This window comes from Copadichromis virginalis, linkage group LG23 (assembly GCF_057382275.1).
Source record: "Copadichromis virginalis isolate Kocher_CV1m ecotype Utaka linkage group LG23, C_Virginalis_male_GT1.1, whole genome shotgun sequence".
Lineage (NCBI taxonomy): Eukaryota > Metazoa > Chordata > Actinopteri > Cichliformes > Cichlidae > Copadichromis > Copadichromis virginalis.
The window spans coordinates 28,244,688-28,262,557 of NC_140639.1; the positions used below are offsets into that span (position 1 = coordinate 28,244,688).

Sequence of the window (17,870 nt, forward strand, 5' to 3'; positions counted from 1 at the left end):
ACAATAAAAAGTTACAGTAGTTTTGTTTGTGGACTAACAAAATTAGTAAATATTAAATAAAATGAGTGAAAATGAAGTAAAAACAGGAACATAAATAAATAAGTCAACAGTCAAATAAAAAACACACGAGAATAAATAAGAGGAAAAAACAGGAAATAGAAAGTAAAAAAAAAAGTTCAAATAGGAGAATGGAATGAATAAATAAAAATAAATAAATAAATAAAAAATGAGCAAAAAAAAAAAAAAGGAGGAAATAACACCATTAATGAAAAACATAAAATCTGAAACACCAATTTTCATCTTATTTTATGTATTTTTATATTTAAGGTATATGGCACTTTTTTGAACCATTTATTCATTCATTCATTATTTTGTCAGTGTTGGACCTCCATGATCTTATTCATCTTATTCATAGCCTTTTCCTTTTTTGTTTTCTCTAGGTCACGAGCAGTTGTCCAAGCATTTCACTACATATCGTACTGTGTATGACTGTGTACGTGACAAATAAAATTTGAATTTGAAATTTGAATTTGAGCGTTGCCCATCGTCACTTATACAACAGAACGTTTTACTCAAGAAATGTCCGATAGAGCATTAAAGGTAAGTTATTATATTATGTTTTGCACCAAAGTTGACTGGAACAGAGATTTTAATAAAGATTATACCTTTAAAATGTCATTTCTACCATCCTGTGATTTTAATTTAAGCCAATCTGATTAAACAGAGTTCCTGAGGACTATTCAGAGTAGCACTACAAGTAGAAATAATGTTGGATTTTGTGCTACAAATTTCAGTAGTAAGTAGTCAGCTACTTCAGTAATCATCAAGATTTGCTCTCTTGGGGACAAAACTAAGACACCATCGCATTGAAGCCTGCTGAGCGGATGCTGACGTTCAATCAACCTCCACCCATACACTGAGCAGAATGAGAAAGCAGCAACAGCCAGAGCGCTCCTTCTTTACTGTGATAGGAAGGCCACAGATTGATTAGGACATGATCCTAATCTGATGTGCTGCCAGCCGTTATCAGGACCCTTTTGCCCCCTGCGACCCACCTCTTGAGCCTAATAATCCAGGCTTGCTGAAGTCCTGCCTGCTGTACTCCACGGAGGGCTGATACCAGACATCTGAACACAAACATACCTTTACCTGCTGCTCGGAGAACTCATGAAACATGTTTGTGGCGTGACGGAGAAAGGAACGGTCCTATTTCACGAGCAACTCACTCAAAGAGAAATTACTTCTTTTATCATCCACTAGAGGGAGCTAAAGAACTTCTAGTCATACACACTCCTTGCAGCAATCTCCTCACATGGGTCCAGACAGGCAACCTGACGTAAACTTTTCTGGCTTAAAAATGTCTACATGATGTTTCTTTGGCAGCGCCTGCTGCATGATTTAAAAACTTCCATTACACATTTATACAGCGCAGTGACATGCTGAGAGTCCTGGAAGAGCACGCTTAAGCTCTTTAGTTATAAATCAACACACTTTCTCTTTACCTGTTTGTGCGAGTGTGTTTATGTGTGAGGAAATCAGCGGAGGTTCAGGCAGTGGACGGAAAGGTGGAGGGGTGGTCTGTGGGGGGGAACGGGACACAAATACAACAGTTTAAAACATCTGGAAATTCACATAATGGAATGCAACCACATCACATGTACATCTACATTTATATGTAATTTTCAGACAATATTTGTGCACAAGAGCAGACAAATACTTCCACCAGGTGGTGGAAAGCAGATAATTTGCATTCAGTTGAAATTGAAAGTTTAAATGAAATGTTCACCACTAGGGAGCAGTGTGTTACCAGCTGATGTATTAATGATGTTTTGGGATATGTGTGTTTTTTAAGTTCATCCAACTGTTTTTCATATTCTCTATGGTCTCCCATATATATAAAGGATCCTAGTGTAAAAATATTTCACTGCAAAAGATTTAACTGAAAGAGATCCATAAATTAAAAACAAAAACTACTACTAAATAATGTTAAGCCAAATGATCGCTCCACATTTGGAAACTCTTGGGGGCAGTGAGTGTGCTTTTACTGCATTGGCAGTGTGTTTGGGATCACTGTCATGCTGAAAAATTAAGCTTTTGTCAATCAGACTCTTTTCAGATGGTATTGCATGGTGGCTCAAACTCTGATGGCACTTTTCTGTGTTTGTAATTCATCAGTTCTGACAAAGATCTCCAACACCACTGGCTGAGATGCAGCTCGATGATGACTGTAGACACTCAGTGTTGCACCTCCCTCCAACCTGCCCCGTACATACTGACGAATCAAAATCAAAAACTGAAATTTGGGTTCATCACTCCATCAAACCTGTCTCCACTGATTTTCAGTCCAGTCCAGTGTAATTTTCATACCTCAGCCTTTTCTCCTTATCAAGAAAAGCGTCTTGACAGCCACCTTTTCACTGAGACCATCTCTGATGATGCTTCAGTGAACGGTTTCTTAAGGACTTGACTTTCAGATACTGTTCATCTGCTGCAGGTATCTTTTTGGGGCTGCCACTTCTCTTTTTGTCCTCCAATTGTCCATTTTCCTCAGATTTTTTAAGGATGTACTGAGCTAATAGCTCTTTGGGAATCATTTAGTCGTTACAAGAAAAATAAATACTAGTTTATGTCTGTGAAACTGTTATCTTTGGAGTTTTTTATAGATTCAACTAAAGAAATGGGAACAAATGATATGTTTTTGCGACAGGCTGGTAGCAACGACTAAAGATACAAATTAAATTTTTTGTTGTTGTTGTCTGTTATGTATAGACAAAACACTGGTTCATCCCTTCAGTTAGGCGCCTTTTTATAAGCTTGAATGATTCATAGTGTTACATGGCTTAACAAATAAAAAAGTTTCCTCTGATAATGGTCTGTTAAAAAGTAGCTAATGTCTAAAGAAAACTTTGAGAGACCTCCAGAAAGCCATTAATAAGCAATTCAATGCCTACAATTCCCATAATGCAACTAGGCCCTGCTGTTCCTCTTGAAATACATCTCGAGCTGAGATGATTTCAGAGACTGTAAATCACTCTTGTATGTTCATATAAGACATCCACAAAGCTCATACAGACCTTCACGCTGCCTCCCATCTGCCTCCTCTCGCCGTCGCCGCTGCCATAGTCACCAGAGCCCTGCGATACAGAGAAAAAACTGTGTTTCACAAAAGCCTTCTGGTGGTTTGACTGGAATATTGGAAACACAAGAACTCACAGTGTCAGAGTCGTCCTCATAGTCGCATAAACGCTCAGCTGACCGAGGGTTTCCCACCAGTCTCAGGTCTGCCATGTCACCCTAAAACACACAGACAGTGAATCCCACCATAGGTATTATCAGAAGCAGAGGTGGGACCAAGTCATTGTTTTGCAAGTCTCAAGTAAGTCTCAAGTCTTTATCCTCAAGTCACAAGTCAAGGCTCAAGTAATGTCAGGCAAGTCAGAGTCGAGTCTCAAGTCACTGGTGTAAAAGTCAGAGTAAAGTCACAAGTCTGAAACTTTGAATTTCAAGTCCTTTCGAGTCTTTAAAAAAAAAAAAAAAACGAAAAAAGAATGTTGTAGTTATGCTAAATGTAAATATTAGACCATGTGATTTTAAAATCTGTGTTTTCCTCAACGAAATAGTGAACTTAGAAAATATACACAAATTGTGAAATTGCACCTCTTTAAAATGCAGCTCAATTAAACCTAGCTCCAAGAATAATTTTCACCGACAGTTCTGAGATAAGCTGCATGTTATTCTTGGATGCGCTTGCAGGGCCGGCTTTAAAATCGCATGACAAAAAAATCATACACATTAAAAAGAACTGTATCACCAACGTAGCCTGGACAAGATTTGCTTGTTAGATGAAGTCATGATCTCATCGTAGCAAGAGAGAAGCACCACCTACCGTTCTTTATGCAACTTCAACTGTCGGAGAAAGTTGGAAGTTGTTCCATCTCTGTCTGTGATTCTCTTCTTGCATGTTTTGCATATTGCAGTTCGGTTTTTTGTTGACTACTTCATAGTTTATGTACCTGAAAAAAATAACTCCTTGCAGCATTTTTGAGCGTTTTTTTTTTTTTTTTTTTTAAATCTGGTTAATTTGATTGACTGTGCTACAGCTCACGCACACATACGTACGGAGTGTGGTTTGAATAAATGAATCAATGAATTGAATTAATGGTGCACACTTTCTATATAATATGTATGTTAAATTTTATATTTGGGGTGAAATATCAAGTCTTTTCAAGTAAACCGGTTCAAGTCCAATTCAAGTCCCAGGTCATTGGTGTAAAAGTCCAAGTCAAGTCACAAGTCTTAGAACATTTTTTCAAGTCAAGTCTAAAGTCATAAAATTAATGACTCAAGTCTGACTCGAGTCCAAGTCATGTGACTTGAGTCCACACCTCTGATCAGAAGCATGCAAATTTTATGAGCTTTAACTGCAGCCATCTTAATTTCTTCCACAGTTCTCCACTTCAAAGAGAGTCATATGATCACCAGAGTCCCTGTCTCAGAGGTTAAAGGTGGCACTACCTCCTTATTGTTAATGACACAAACCCTGGACGGAGTGCCGCAGGGCGACGTCACAGACAAGAAAGAACAGACTCCCAGATACCTCTGGAGGAGGATTTGTTGCTGTTTTTCATTTTTTCCTGTCAGAACTGTGAAACATCTCTTTAGCATTTCCTCTGCTGGTACCCTGGAGATTATGCGTACAAAACAGGCGTCTCATTCTTTTGCACCACACTGTTGTATAAAACAAAAACTGTTAAAAACTGTTTAAAAGTGATAATTTCTCTTTCCCGTTTTATAGCATTGCTGTAGCTTTATGCTTATTACTGAGATGAGTGCCATCATGTTGGTTTGTCCAATTCTTAATGCGTTAAACTTTCATATTTCCTAAATATTGATAGTGATCAAATCCTCAACACATAAAGAAGAAATCTTTTCTGGCGTCTTTATTTTAGCACATTTATTTGTGTGTTGGAGCAACTGAAAGTATGCTGAATTAGCCATGAGCGTTTCCTGTCTGCAGCATATATGTAAATGTACGTGTAACTGTATATGAATTATTTTGAAATCTTAAAAATGCAATTTTTGTCAACCAAGTTCTGCTGAAAGGATCCTTCCAAAAGAATAATGGTCACTGGTGACCTTTGACCTGGCTCATTTTTTAATTTACAACTTGCTCTTCTCAAAAGCTTTGAGGAAATGCAAAAGTCATTTTCCAGGAGTGGATTTTGCAGGGTAAATGGATGACTGTAGGTCAATACTTCCACTCACAGGATCAGGTAAAGTGATCCAGTCCAATCTACAAACAAGATGAGCTGCTGTAGGCAGGCTAAGCCGCAGCTTGGATGAGTCACCCTCTAGTCTTTTATACCCAATGAACAAAATTAATAATCATGCTAAAACTGCATGAGCTACAAAGTAACACATACAGAGACTGTTTTATTGTTATTACTTATTTCTTTTAATCACTAAGCAGCGTTCAGTAAAAACCATGTTAAGAATCTATCAGCTGTGTTTCAAAGCAGACCTGAGTAAGAGCAGCATCAGTTAAAACTTTCAAATACTTGAAATCTTCTTCATGCATTTTTGGACTTCATGTAACCTTTAAAAAATATGATGTTGTCATTATTACTACTCAACCCACTAAGATTTTTGAGACATGTGACCATTAACCATGTGATGTTAACTTGGCTGCCATTTTTGACATGACAGAATCATGGTGACGGTGTGGGATCAGGGGAATAAGGCCCAGTCACACAGGCCCAGGGACCGGTCAGTGACCATCTAACAACCAAAAGCCAAGACGGAAAGATGAATATTTCTGGACTGGTTGCTGGCAGTCCCAAAGTAAATGATTGCTGAAGTCCCAGTCACAAAGGCCTACAGGTTGGTTATCATCTGGCAATCACCAAGGAACATCAAATCTGTGGATCCACTTACCAGGAACTTGCCATTGTCAGCTCTTCCCGCGTGACCCACAAAGAGTACTGATGCAGGGTCGAGATCCATGGGATCCGGCGAGCGCTCAAACTTCACCACCTGTGGCTCAGAGTCGCAGCCATGGTAGAAGGCCACCTGCTCCTCCATGACTGACAGCGAGAAGCGACTCCAGGTGTCCACCATGCTCGGCACCTCAAAGCTGGCAGCCTCGTACGAAGCCTCAGAGTCGGGCTCGGTGTAGAAAAACTGAACCTTCTGACGGCCAGCCTTCACCGCGCTGAGCTTGACAGCAACATACATGAGCTTCTGGGTGGCATCTGTGATGGAGAAAAGGATGGAGGCGGCAGGAGTGGAGGGCTTGACATGGAAGAGGAGGGAGAAGTGGCGGTAGAAAGGGCTGGGGACATGGACCAGGGCTCGCTGGCCCGGGACCACCGAAGGAGTGAACCGATAGGCAGGCTCCCCATTTGGCCCATAGGTGGTGGTGAACTCTTCTAGTGGAGGTTCTCCAATCAGCTGGAGTAAAGAGATGCCGCTCACTTCTGTGAGAGGGAGGAGACAGGAAGTTAAAACTTAGTGCACACAAATAAAAGAGAAAATTGACTTTCAGTTGCCAACCATTGAAAAAAAATGTTTTCAATGGTTTATATCAGTTGGGTGACATTTATGTTGTTGAGTAACAAGTAAAAATCCTTCATAAGAAGAAAAATGTACATAAAAACTCACAAACCAGCCAGTGTAATTAGTATTACACTCTCATATGTGGGACTGAACCGATAGTACTGATGCAGTATTATCTTTGTGCAGTAGAATTACACGTTGAAGGGTTTATAAGACGTATAGATGTAGCCTCTTGGTCTACAAAGTGAAACCACTGGAAAGTCATTTTAACCTGCATCCTTTGTAAAGGCCAATAAAATGACCTATAGTCATCCCAAGCAGCGTCGTGTTTCAAGACAGCAAGATGGCGAGGGCAAAAAAACCTCAACCTAACGAGCTGTGCTCCTCAAAGCTGCCACTAGCATAGCATGTTTACTGTGTCCATTATAAAAGGCTATTACATAAACATGTAAACATCTGCTGAATCTGATGGAACTAGAGAAAATGTGTATTCCCTGACAGGCTGATAGCAGGTGCTAGGTGAAATTGGTTGCACAGAGGTACATGGTGCTGCACTGAAAAAGTCTTTGCGATTGCTTTGGTTGCTAGCAAACAGCCACAGTTTGCTAGCTTGCATAGATAAGACCAGCTTGTTTGAAAACACTCAGCTACTACTACTACTACTACTACTACTACTAAGCAGTAGTTAAACTATAAAGACAGAAAAGGAAACCCTTTACTTTCAAAATGAAAGCTTTTCCTTACACTTACTTGACACCGTTTTTCACTAGTTCTTGTTGGTTATTTCCTGAGTGTGTCAGCTTTGGTCTTAAACCAATGTATACAATCAGGTTTTTGGACAATGGCAACTTGTTTTGCAATTTTGCTTCTGTACACCACCACACTAAAGTAAATCAAATAATCAAGATGTGATTCAGATTAAATTCAAGGACTTAAAAAAAGTTATTGTAAAGTTATTCTAGTCATTTTTTACACAGTTGCCCATTTTTAAATGCTAAAAGTGGGCAAACTCAAATACTTGTGGCACGTTAAAGGTGTTTGAATGTTTTCTAACACTGGATTTTACTGGGTGAGGAGGCATAAATTTCACAAGTGCTTTTCACTGCAAGATTCATAGAGTTACGAGTCTGCTGCAAAAGTAGCTGCTAACTGAAGTGACCCTTGAAGATCCCATGTCTGGAACAACAAACCGAAAAGTGCACTGACACTGCAGGTCACATGCTAAAACCGCAGATCCCAAATTCAGCAATGAGGGTGATTTAAGAACAAAACTTTCCCAAAAAAAACATGGCTACAAGGCATAGGACACACTCTGAGACTTCAATAGTGGGGCACATTAGTGGAAAAACTGCTTGAGTTTCAATTCCCACAGACTAAAATAGCCCAAAAGGGAAATGAGAAGCAGCAGATTCTCATAAATCAGCCTCACAGGGGAGAAGCAGCATTTTTTTTGACCAGGATAGGGTTTGAGGCTTGCCATTGCACAAGTGCAATCTGTGCATTAAAGGCGTACAGAGGTCATCAGTAGTGGGGGTCTCCCACATTTCTTAGTGATGGGAATTTTATATGTTCACGTGTGGTCAATATTTAATGCCATTTAAGCCACCTTATTTTTCCCTTTGGGGGGTTTGTTTGCCTTCCACCTGCTTATGCTGCTGTCATGGATAGTAACAGGACAACCAGATCATAACTAACTGCTGTCAGCCTGTAAACTCTCTCGACCTGCGCAGCAGCTACAAGAAACCTGGCTCCTCTGGGATTATAGGATTTGATCCAACTGGAGCTTGAGATCGGCAGGGTGGAGGGCTTCTCAGTGAAGGCACCTGCTATTGGTTCTTCTCAAGGCAGCACAGCTGCTGCAGCTGTTGTGTGAGCTAAACCATATAGTGGTATATATTTATGCAGTTTCAGAAAATGACAAACGACAGCATAAATGTGAACTTACAGTTAATCAAAAATGGTAGACTGAAAATGAATTTCTCAAGGGAGGCCCCTACTCTAATTCCATACATGTTCACATCTGGAAGCTGTCTGGTTTTACCACAGTTCTCCCACTAACCCAACTCTACAGCCCAGTAACAGCGAAGTCTCCCATGAGGGAGGCTAATGTCTGCCAGCAAGCCATTAGCACTGTGGTTACAAGACCATTACATAACAATTACGCAAAGTTTTCTAATTTCTTTATCTGGGCTGCAATCTAGTCTCAGGCTTTTAATTTATTTCTGTTTCTTTCCTGTGAGAATGCAGGGAATAAGAAACATGCTTATTTTTAGAGTTTTTCCTGGCAGGATTTTATATTGTTTTACCTCTTCAGACATTGTAAAAAACTTTTAAACATGTTTTGATTTCATAAAGCACAAAATATTATGTATAAAGCAATAGATATATTTAATTACTTATTAAAAAGGGACAGTGCAGTTTGACATAGTTTCAATACTAAGAGCTGAGCTGAGGGAAAGGAGTCTCCATGTGTAAGACATGTTCATTAAATTCTACAGGCATAAATTTGCACTGGAAGAATGTTAAACTTTGTTTTATATGTCATAGCATCAAGAGGATAAAATAACCTGCACAGCATTTATCTCCAGTGTCTTTCTTCCCCAACTTTAGTATTTGTTTTTCCATTTAATAACGGAATAGTTATCATATATGCCCAGAATTATCCTTATTATACACTTTATTAGGTACACCTGATCAACTGCTCACACGACAACATCTCGATGCATTTAGGCATGTAGACATGGTCAAGACTACCTGCTGAAGTTGAAACTGAGCATCAGAATGATGATGCAAGGTGATTTTAAGTGACTCTGTATGTGACACGGTTATTCATTTGAGACTATTTCAGAAACTGCTGATCCACACTGAGTGGCAGTTGTCTGGGTAAAAAATGTGAAGGCAACATTAACCGTTACAACCAAGCAATGCAGAAGAGCATCTCTGAATGCACAACATGTCCAGTCTTGAAGCAGATGGACTACAGCAGCAGAAGACCACTCTTGACCACTAAGAGCAGGAAACTCAGGCTACAATTCACACTGACTCACCAAAACCAGACAACAGAAGATTGGAAAGTCATTGCCTGTCTGAGTTTTGCAGCAACGTCTAATAGGAGGGTGAGAAGTTGGCTCAAACGATATGAAAGCATGGCTCCATACTGCCTTATATCAACAGTTCAGGCTGCTGTTGGTGTGATAATATGAGGGATATTGCCTTGGCACACTGTGGGCTCCTTAGTACCAGCTGAGCATTGTTTAAACACCACAGCCTACCGGAGTGTTGTTACTGACCATGTCCATCACTTTATGACCACAGTGTACCATCTTCTGAGGATAGCACGCCATGTCACAAAGCTCAGATCATCTCAAACTGGTTTCTTGAACATGGCAATAAGTTCACTGTACTCAAACGGCCTCCACAGTCACCAGATTTTAGTCCAATAGAGCAACTTTCGGAATGTAGTGGAACAGAAGATTTTCCATTGTGGATGTGATCATGTGTCCGTGGCACTTTGACATGCAGCACATGTCCATATGGACCAAAATCTGTGAGGAATGTTTCCAGAACCTTCTTGAATCTATGCCACTTAGCACACCTTAGTGTGTTTAAGGTGTGCTAAGTGAATGGTGTTTGTCATAATATATATAAAACGTAACTTTGAGTTTATCAAAAACATGAAAAAAATGCAGTTTCATTGGATTGGCAAAGAAAAAAACAAAGTTTGATCCAAATGTTGCTACATTTTGATTTGTGCATTTAAGGAAGTGAAACCCCGCCTATTTTATATAAGTTATAATGACAAACAAACAAAGCTAAAACCACAGAAATTTGGCGTGTGCAATGAGCAGAACTGTTGCAAATTGGACAGTAAATTATGTTCATGAAGGAACTCCTCACGTTAAGCTGTTCAAATTGTTTTTTATGCTCTTAAGACATCAGCTCAGATCTCTGCATGGGACACCGTCGAATAATGGTTTTAATAACTGATTTTTTTTTGTTGAAACCAATCACAGAAAGCTCATTTCTGACCTCCTTTCTTCACGCTAACAGTCCCCATTGTATGCAAGAACAGCCCACATCAGTGTTTCGCGGCCTTAATGACCTCATGTTCTCAGTTACAGGGGATTACTGGGGTGCCATGTGTGTATTTTCTAACATGTAACTCCAGAGAAATCCGACGCCTGCCTGTTTTAGCGTGTGAAGAAAAAGACACAGGCAATGAGAAGAGGCATGGACTGACAGATGGACAGACAGAGGGCGGGAGGGAGGAAATGCACGGCAACTGTCCATGGGAAAATGGACCATGAGGGACTGTTAATGGGACAAAGTGGACGGGCCAGCAGCCCGAACTGACTCAACGCGGCAGTTAAAACATGCAGAAATGTCACAGTGCAACTAATGAACTCCTCCAGAGGGTTAGCAGTGCAGAGACCTTCCCTCATCCTGGAGGGGGAGCATAAGAAGAGTTTATACTATCCTGTAAAATCTGCGCCTAAGCCTGAGTGTTACTGCAGTCAATGTAACCACACTGTGTGCTTAAATTACAAAGTACAACGGGCAAAGTAATGCAAGCATGTGATGGTTAAAGTGGCCTAAAATAGAGAAAAATGTAGGAAACTACACCCTCATTCTTGCTTGACCTGAAATGTCCTTTACTTGCAAAAGCAACTCAATCTGCCTTCAATAACTACACCAAAGCATCTACTGTGTCTGAACAATTTCAGTAATTTCAGTGTTTTGCATGAGGAATATTATGCCATTGTCCTGGTATTCCCAAAGCAGATCTTAATATATCTGCAGCAGAAATCTGCAGGTCTTGATTTGGAGAATTGAGGACGTGGGTAAGAATAAAATCCAGGACTCTTTATCGTAAAACACAACAAACACTTCATTCACACAGCTGGCCTGAGACTCGGGCTGTTAATTGCACTGAGTCTCGTCTGTGGCATCAGTTAACACTTCAAATGGAGCCTGTGACACCTTCACCCAGCCTCTGATCCCCGCTCAGACTCTAATCCACGTCTGAATGAGCCCAGAGCCCAGCGCCAATTAAAGTTGATTGAGGGGGGATCGGTGCAGCTCAGATGACATCAGCTGGATTCTTCTTTTTGTTCACATCTTGCTCCTCGAAGAGGCAGAAGAGCTGAAAAGCTCGGGTTTTTGGCTGCCCTCCAAAACAAATTTGTCTATGTGAAGAATTTGAGAAGTATGAACGGTGACAGGTAGCACTGGTTCATAAATTTAGCCTGCAGCACATGTCGAAATGCATGATTTATTTCATCATCCGTTTTGCTAACAGGACCATATTTCAATGTGTCTAAAGCCCAGTTTTTATATTTTAAGTCTGTGCTAGCTCTCTTACTCTCCAATCTGCTACAGGGTCAAACCTTAACCGTTGCTGTCGTGATACATGTGTTACATGCATGAAGTAGGGCAAAAATTAATTACTCACAGAATGAATGTACTGAAAACTGGATTCAGTAAAAGCACCAAATCTGACTTTTAAAAAGAGGAAAAAGTGCAGAAAAACACTGTGCTGGAAGGCAAAGCTAGGGAATTATTACAAAACAGATATGAAAACTGAGAAAATATAATTTGATAAAGCAAACTGCTCTAATACGTTTTTGAGAGCTTGTTGCTTCTAACAGTTACCTGCAGACTGTTTCCAGTTTCCTTCTCTAACAGGCTCCAACACTCCAAGGTTTTTTTGTTAATATAAAAATAAAAAAAAAAGTTCAAAACATTTTTATGCATTATCTGTCATTTAATGGTTAATTACATGAGGGGAGTCTTTGCCGGGACGATTTTGACCCCCGGGCCTTATGTTTGACACCCTTTCTCTAATGTATTTACTGCCAAGTCATCTGTCAATTTGTTGTATTCTTCAGCTGGTCGCCAACAGCGTGAAAGCAAATAGCAAAGACTGATCTTTCAGGCCACTTAAAAGTTTTTTGCTTTGCTTTTCAGTGATGTTGAAAGCTTAAAGCTTGGGCTGCTGGTGGCACTACTTTTTATTTTTATGGGCTGAAGACAGGCTGACAACCTTGCTTTCACAGTCTGTGTTTTTTTAGGAACTAATAAGGGAACCAATCAGCAGCAAATGAGAAATAATGATAAACAAGCAGCTCACAACCAGCTCATTAAACTGCCGTCTCTTTTTTTTATACCTGAGTCCTAACTGAGCACTAACCATGCAGCAGGAGAACCCAGAGGCCCTCCAGGGTGGGCGTGGCCTCTTGAACCTCAGCATCAGCTGGAAAAACTTTAAACAAATGGAAGTGACTCAGTGTCTGTTTGAGACACTATAAATGACACATAAATGGTCCAAAATGCATTTAAATTGCTTCCAAGTTGAAGACCCAGTATTTCCCCACTCACATAAAAGGCTTTCTTATACTTGTGCCTCATTTTGAATCTCTGCTCATCTTCTAATGGTGTCCCAAACACTCGACTGCATTCCATCAAGTGTGACTGGGTGAAAGGGTGGGTGACTGTCGTGCCCTCTGCCCTCCTGGCAGAGACTGCAAGCCTCCCCGTCTCATCCCATCACAACGCTCTCTTGTTACCGACCGCAAGACCGCCGCCCTTTCACCCAAACCGACCGCACAATCGTCACACTCAATCTCTCGGAGCAGACCATTTTCCCACCCACAGCGGTTATCAAAAATACCTTCCACAAGCTTCTCCCCACTTCCACCGCCACTGCCACCACAGATAGCCTGATTGTTTCCTCTCCATCTGGAAAACTATAAAACGCCATCCATCTGTAAACCTACATAACACACCAGCTGAGTAGAAATGATGACACGATAACTCGAGACAGAAAAGCGTGGCTGGCATGCAGGAGTAGGATGTGATGGGAGGAATAGAATGATTACTGCCTACTGTGAGAAACCAACCTACATCTAAATGTAAAGACAACATCACGACTGAGAGCGTATACTGAGTGTTTTTGATCAAATGTAGGCTCCCTTAACCCTTTTGTCATCCCTTGTGCAGGTGTTTGGAAAATCACAGGCAATAAACAGTTTGACTGACAACCACAGGGACGTGTTATAACCCGTACACCCCGAGCAAAAACAGTGCAAAAGCTTGGCTGCATGCATACACCAAAGTCTCCAAAACGTACTGCAGTGCAGATTCAGGAGTCTGCTGTGGGGTGAAACATAGCTGTGTTGGTGTTTTAAAGCCACAAGTTGTTGTAAAGGTCATTCAAACATTTGCAGTAAGCATTCTCGTGGGAAACACACGATGAAGAAGGTTTTCATGTGGCAGAGGTCAAAGTTTTAATTTAAAAAACCCCAGGAATGTCCAGCCAATGACGTGTGCTGTTAAATTTATTAAGGCATTAAAAGGCTGAACAAGAGCCTCTGATATATTTGTCAGGGTTTCACTGCAAAAGTTTCTAACCTAATGTATATATGATTTCTAGTTTACAGTATAAACATCTAACATGACCAGAATAGATTTAAGTGTCATAAAAAAGATGCAGCTACCATCAAACAACTAGCAGGCATGCTGCTGCTGACTGCTACTGACTCTACACATTAAAAATGCCTCGTTTGCAGGAGACAAGACAACAACATGAACTGCTGCGTGCAGCCTGGCGACAACGGCGTGAACTCAGGTGTTTTATCATGCGTCAGGGGAGAAAGTGACACCACAGCAACTTCAGCAGTTCCAACATCAATGTTTTTGCATGTTTTGACCATTGATTTACAAAAAGTGTGTATTTAACATTAATCAAACCCATCTTCCAAATTGCAAGCTTTTTTCTGACTTTAAAATACAGAGGACCAAAACCGCCTAAATAAAATAATACATTAAAAATTAGAAAATGAAAAATAAAGATAATCATCTATATTTTTAAATTATGTAGGCAACACGTGTCAGCTATATGACAGTGTATACATAACTTATGTGTGTTGGTAGTTTCTCAGTTGATTTTTACCAGTATATTAACCCTTTAAAACTGGTCGGAGCGGGCACGCTCCGTTTTGCGTAACTATTTTTAAATCCCTGTAGAACTGGAACCACGTAAGCTAGCGCAATAATTTTCTTTGCAAACTGCAAAAAAACCTTTGAAACTGGAGGAGTTGTACTTATATCTTATGCCATCAGCTTGTCCTAGGTCACGGTTTCCTTCCACATATAGCTTTGCAAAAATTGCATAAAAAGCACTTGCAGCAACAAAAACATAATATTCCAGAAACACGCTTTGCTGATCTGATCAGCTATTCATAACACTTCCTATGTTGGAACAGACGTCAGCGCGAACTATTGCATGTCCGCCATTACCTGCCTGAAACCGGAAGTGACGTCATTTTTGCAGAAATGTAGTTTTTTACTTTCGGGGCCTTATAAGCCTACACTGGTGTTTTTAAAAGTCATGTTTGAGTTTATGCTTTTATTTATAGTTTCTGGGATGCTTAGAACTCAAATTGCACTGCTGGAAACAGTTTATTTTGATGCACATGCTGTTTTTTGGCAAATTTGCATTATAATATTTTTTCTTCGTTTTTCTTGCAGTATATAAACATTGGTGTATCTCAAAAATAAAGCTATGAAGACACTCAAAATAAATTTCCTGTTGTTGGAAACTTTTTTGTGCAACTTTTTTGTGTTTACAGTTTTGAGAGACAAGCCATCTTAAATTTTGCTAACTAGAAATATATGTGAAAAAAAAGAAAAAAAAAGAAAAAAGATTTTCAATTTTTTTGTAGTTTACTGCACTTTTTTGCAATTTGTGTAGTTATTATGCACTTAATGCATACATATTATTAAAGTTTGAGCTATAATGGTTGTATTGATGTATAGCAACTTGAAATGCTCCCAAAAATGGCACTACCGCATGTAAAAATGTAAAGATAACTCTGGTGGACTTGGTTCTATGGTAGGTCTTAAAGGGTTAATAATTAATTATTACAATTTACATTTAGATATGTTTTGGGGTGTTTTTGGATAAATATAAAATATACCAAAAACATTAGCATCTCACATACCAAACTTGATTACCTAACCGCCAAATAGTTGATCATATGATAAAACTTTTTTTTGGTACTCTGGGTCCTCTGTATAACAGAATTTCGATATTTATTACAGTGAATATGATGCCTTCATTCATTTTTGATATACTGCTGATCAAATGGAACTGCACTTAAAGTTTACTTTGATAAGAATCTGGATGTAAGAAAGTTGACTAAAGCCCTTTGTGACCTCAGAAAGAGGCGTGTGAAGACTGTGAAGCCTGAACTGAACCCTGCTTGAGCCTGTGAGCTACATAGTTGCTACTTACTACACCTGATCTTCTAAAACAAACTGATGTTGCATTATGGGTAATGTAGGCACAAGAATATAACAGATTTTTATTTTTTTAAAAGATGATGAATGCTCTTGTGCATTAATTGTGACAATATCCAAAACAGAATACTTTATTAACTATACTTCAGTAATTTGATCCCAGATTTTTTCAAAAGTGATGATGATTGTTTCTAAAACTTGTGAATTTACAGCCTTAGATTATAATAATTCATATATTTGGGGTTCTGGATTAAAAAAAAAGACATTTAATAATTTTATCCTGTGATTTGGAAAATTGAAATTTCTTACAAGCAACAAAATAATAAAAAAATTATCATTAGCCGGAGCCCCAGTAAATGTGAGGGTCATTATCTTCCTCTAATAAAACAAACCCACCAGTGGTTTCATGGTAGGAGGTCAAATATATGTGAAACTGTAATGTATAGCACCTGTAGTCACATGAGCCAGAGTACTTTATGGGTTCTATATGATCAAATTAAAGTGGTAAAAACATGCATCACGTTTAAAGCGAATCATGTGATGGGCAAAGACAATGATGCAGCTGGACACCAAAACAAACACACATAGACGCTCCGGATTCAAAATGTATCGTCACACAGGATACATTCTAACCCGCCGCGGTTACCTTTCCAGTTACTAACTGACATGCACACCGGACGCCCGGGCTCATGAGCTCTTTCAGGCAGGAGGTCACACTCCACTGGGAGACGCCCGTTTTCCAGGAACGCCCAGCAGCTGTCTTGCAGTGTGTGGCAGAAGCTGCGGCAGGGCAGGTTAGAGACGGGGGATGGACACCTGGGAGTCAGGAGGAGGCAGAGGAATAGCTCTGCGCTGTGGTGACATTCTGCTTTTGTGAGCCAAGCCCACTCCTGTAGGACCGCCCCCGCCTCCTCCACTGAGGTGTGGTTGAAAAAGTTGGGCAACGAGAAAAGGCGTGGCTGTCTGCAAACGGGCCAATCAGAGGGCGCGGGGAGACAGGGTGGGCCATTCAATTTAGAAACGCCACCTCTAATTGTCACGTCTGACTCAAATCCATCCCCTTCCCCACCCCCAGACCCTTCCTCCACCCTCTCCCCCAAGAACCTGCCTGGCTTCATCGTCACGTCAGACTTCTCCGTCTTCTCCGTCAGGCCGGCACTAACAGTCCAGGTGGTCGTGGTCGCATCCCACGCCTCGACAAACTTACGGATGCCTGTGGCCACGTTGATGATTTCTTCCCCGACCCCGGACAAGTTGTCATCCTCCTCTTCTTCCTCCATCTTTGCACCAGCGGCAGTCTTAGTAGAACCTTCCTCCTCCATCATTACACTGCTGGTAGTAGTAGTAGTAGCACCTTCCTCCACCTGCTTTGTACTGGTGATCATTGCTACAGTGTGAGTGGTTAAAGTGGTAGCATCAAACGTAACCGCTTCTGTCTTTGTTTCTTCATCCGTGGTTCTCCAGAACCAGGCCTCCAAGCTCCCGGAGCAGAGGATGAGGAGCAGCGCTGCAGTCTGGAGCCTCCTCCACATGGTGCTGGCTGTTGCAACAGCGCTGATTCCTCAAAGCACCACCTGTTAGCCAAACGGGCAGCAGTTAAATCGAGGCTGATCAAGGGCCACTGAGCAACCAGTGAATGAAAGCAGAGGCATAAAAACTACTCTGGGACCCTCCCCACTGAGCTCCCAGTGCAAACTCCTCCAAAAAAAAAAAAAAAAAAAAAAAGGCCTCAAACTAAAACTCCTCCCCTGCGTGACTCCTGTGGGTCTCCTTAGAAAGCATACAGGCATGCTTTTTACCACATAGGCACACCCGGCCTAGACAGATGAGTCCTCTGCAGAAATATGGAGTTTTCATAAACGCACTGCAGATCATAAAGAAAAGGTTTAGTTCATACTCTAAAGGAAAAGCTCATTTTATTGGTGAGCAGGACTGAATAAAAGTAAATAAGTAAATTAACCAAAGAAAATATTAAATATTACTTTATAGGCAACAATTATTTAACCACAATTTAA

General features: G+C 40.4%; 1 protein-coding gene across 2 annotated transcripts in view; it reads right to left on the reverse strand.

Annotated features, from left to right (window-relative positions):
• Nucleotides 1-17,493, reverse strand: part of LOC146681077 (uncharacterized) — a 33,307-nt gene extending 15,814 nt beyond the window's left edge. For both annotated transcript variants that reach the window (XM_085447675.1, XM_085447673.1), the window contains exons 1-6: nt 16,964-17,493; nt 5,935-6,476; nt 3,214-3,294; nt 3,075-3,134; nt 1,503-1,578; nt 1,056-1,127 (exon numbers count right to left, since the gene is read on the reverse strand). In XM_085447675.1, coding sequence (XP_085303801.1) covers nt 1,056-1,127; nt 1,503-1,578; nt 3,075-3,134; nt 3,214-3,294; nt 5,935-6,476; nt 16,964-17,387 — 1,255 coding nt within the window. In that variant the 5' untranslated portion in view covers nt 17,388-17,493. The remainder of the gene's footprint in view (nt 1-1,055; nt 1,128-1,502; nt 1,579-3,074; nt 3,135-3,213; nt 3,295-5,934; nt 6,477-16,963) is intronic.
• Between the last annotated feature and the right edge of the window lie 377 nt (nt 17,494-17,870).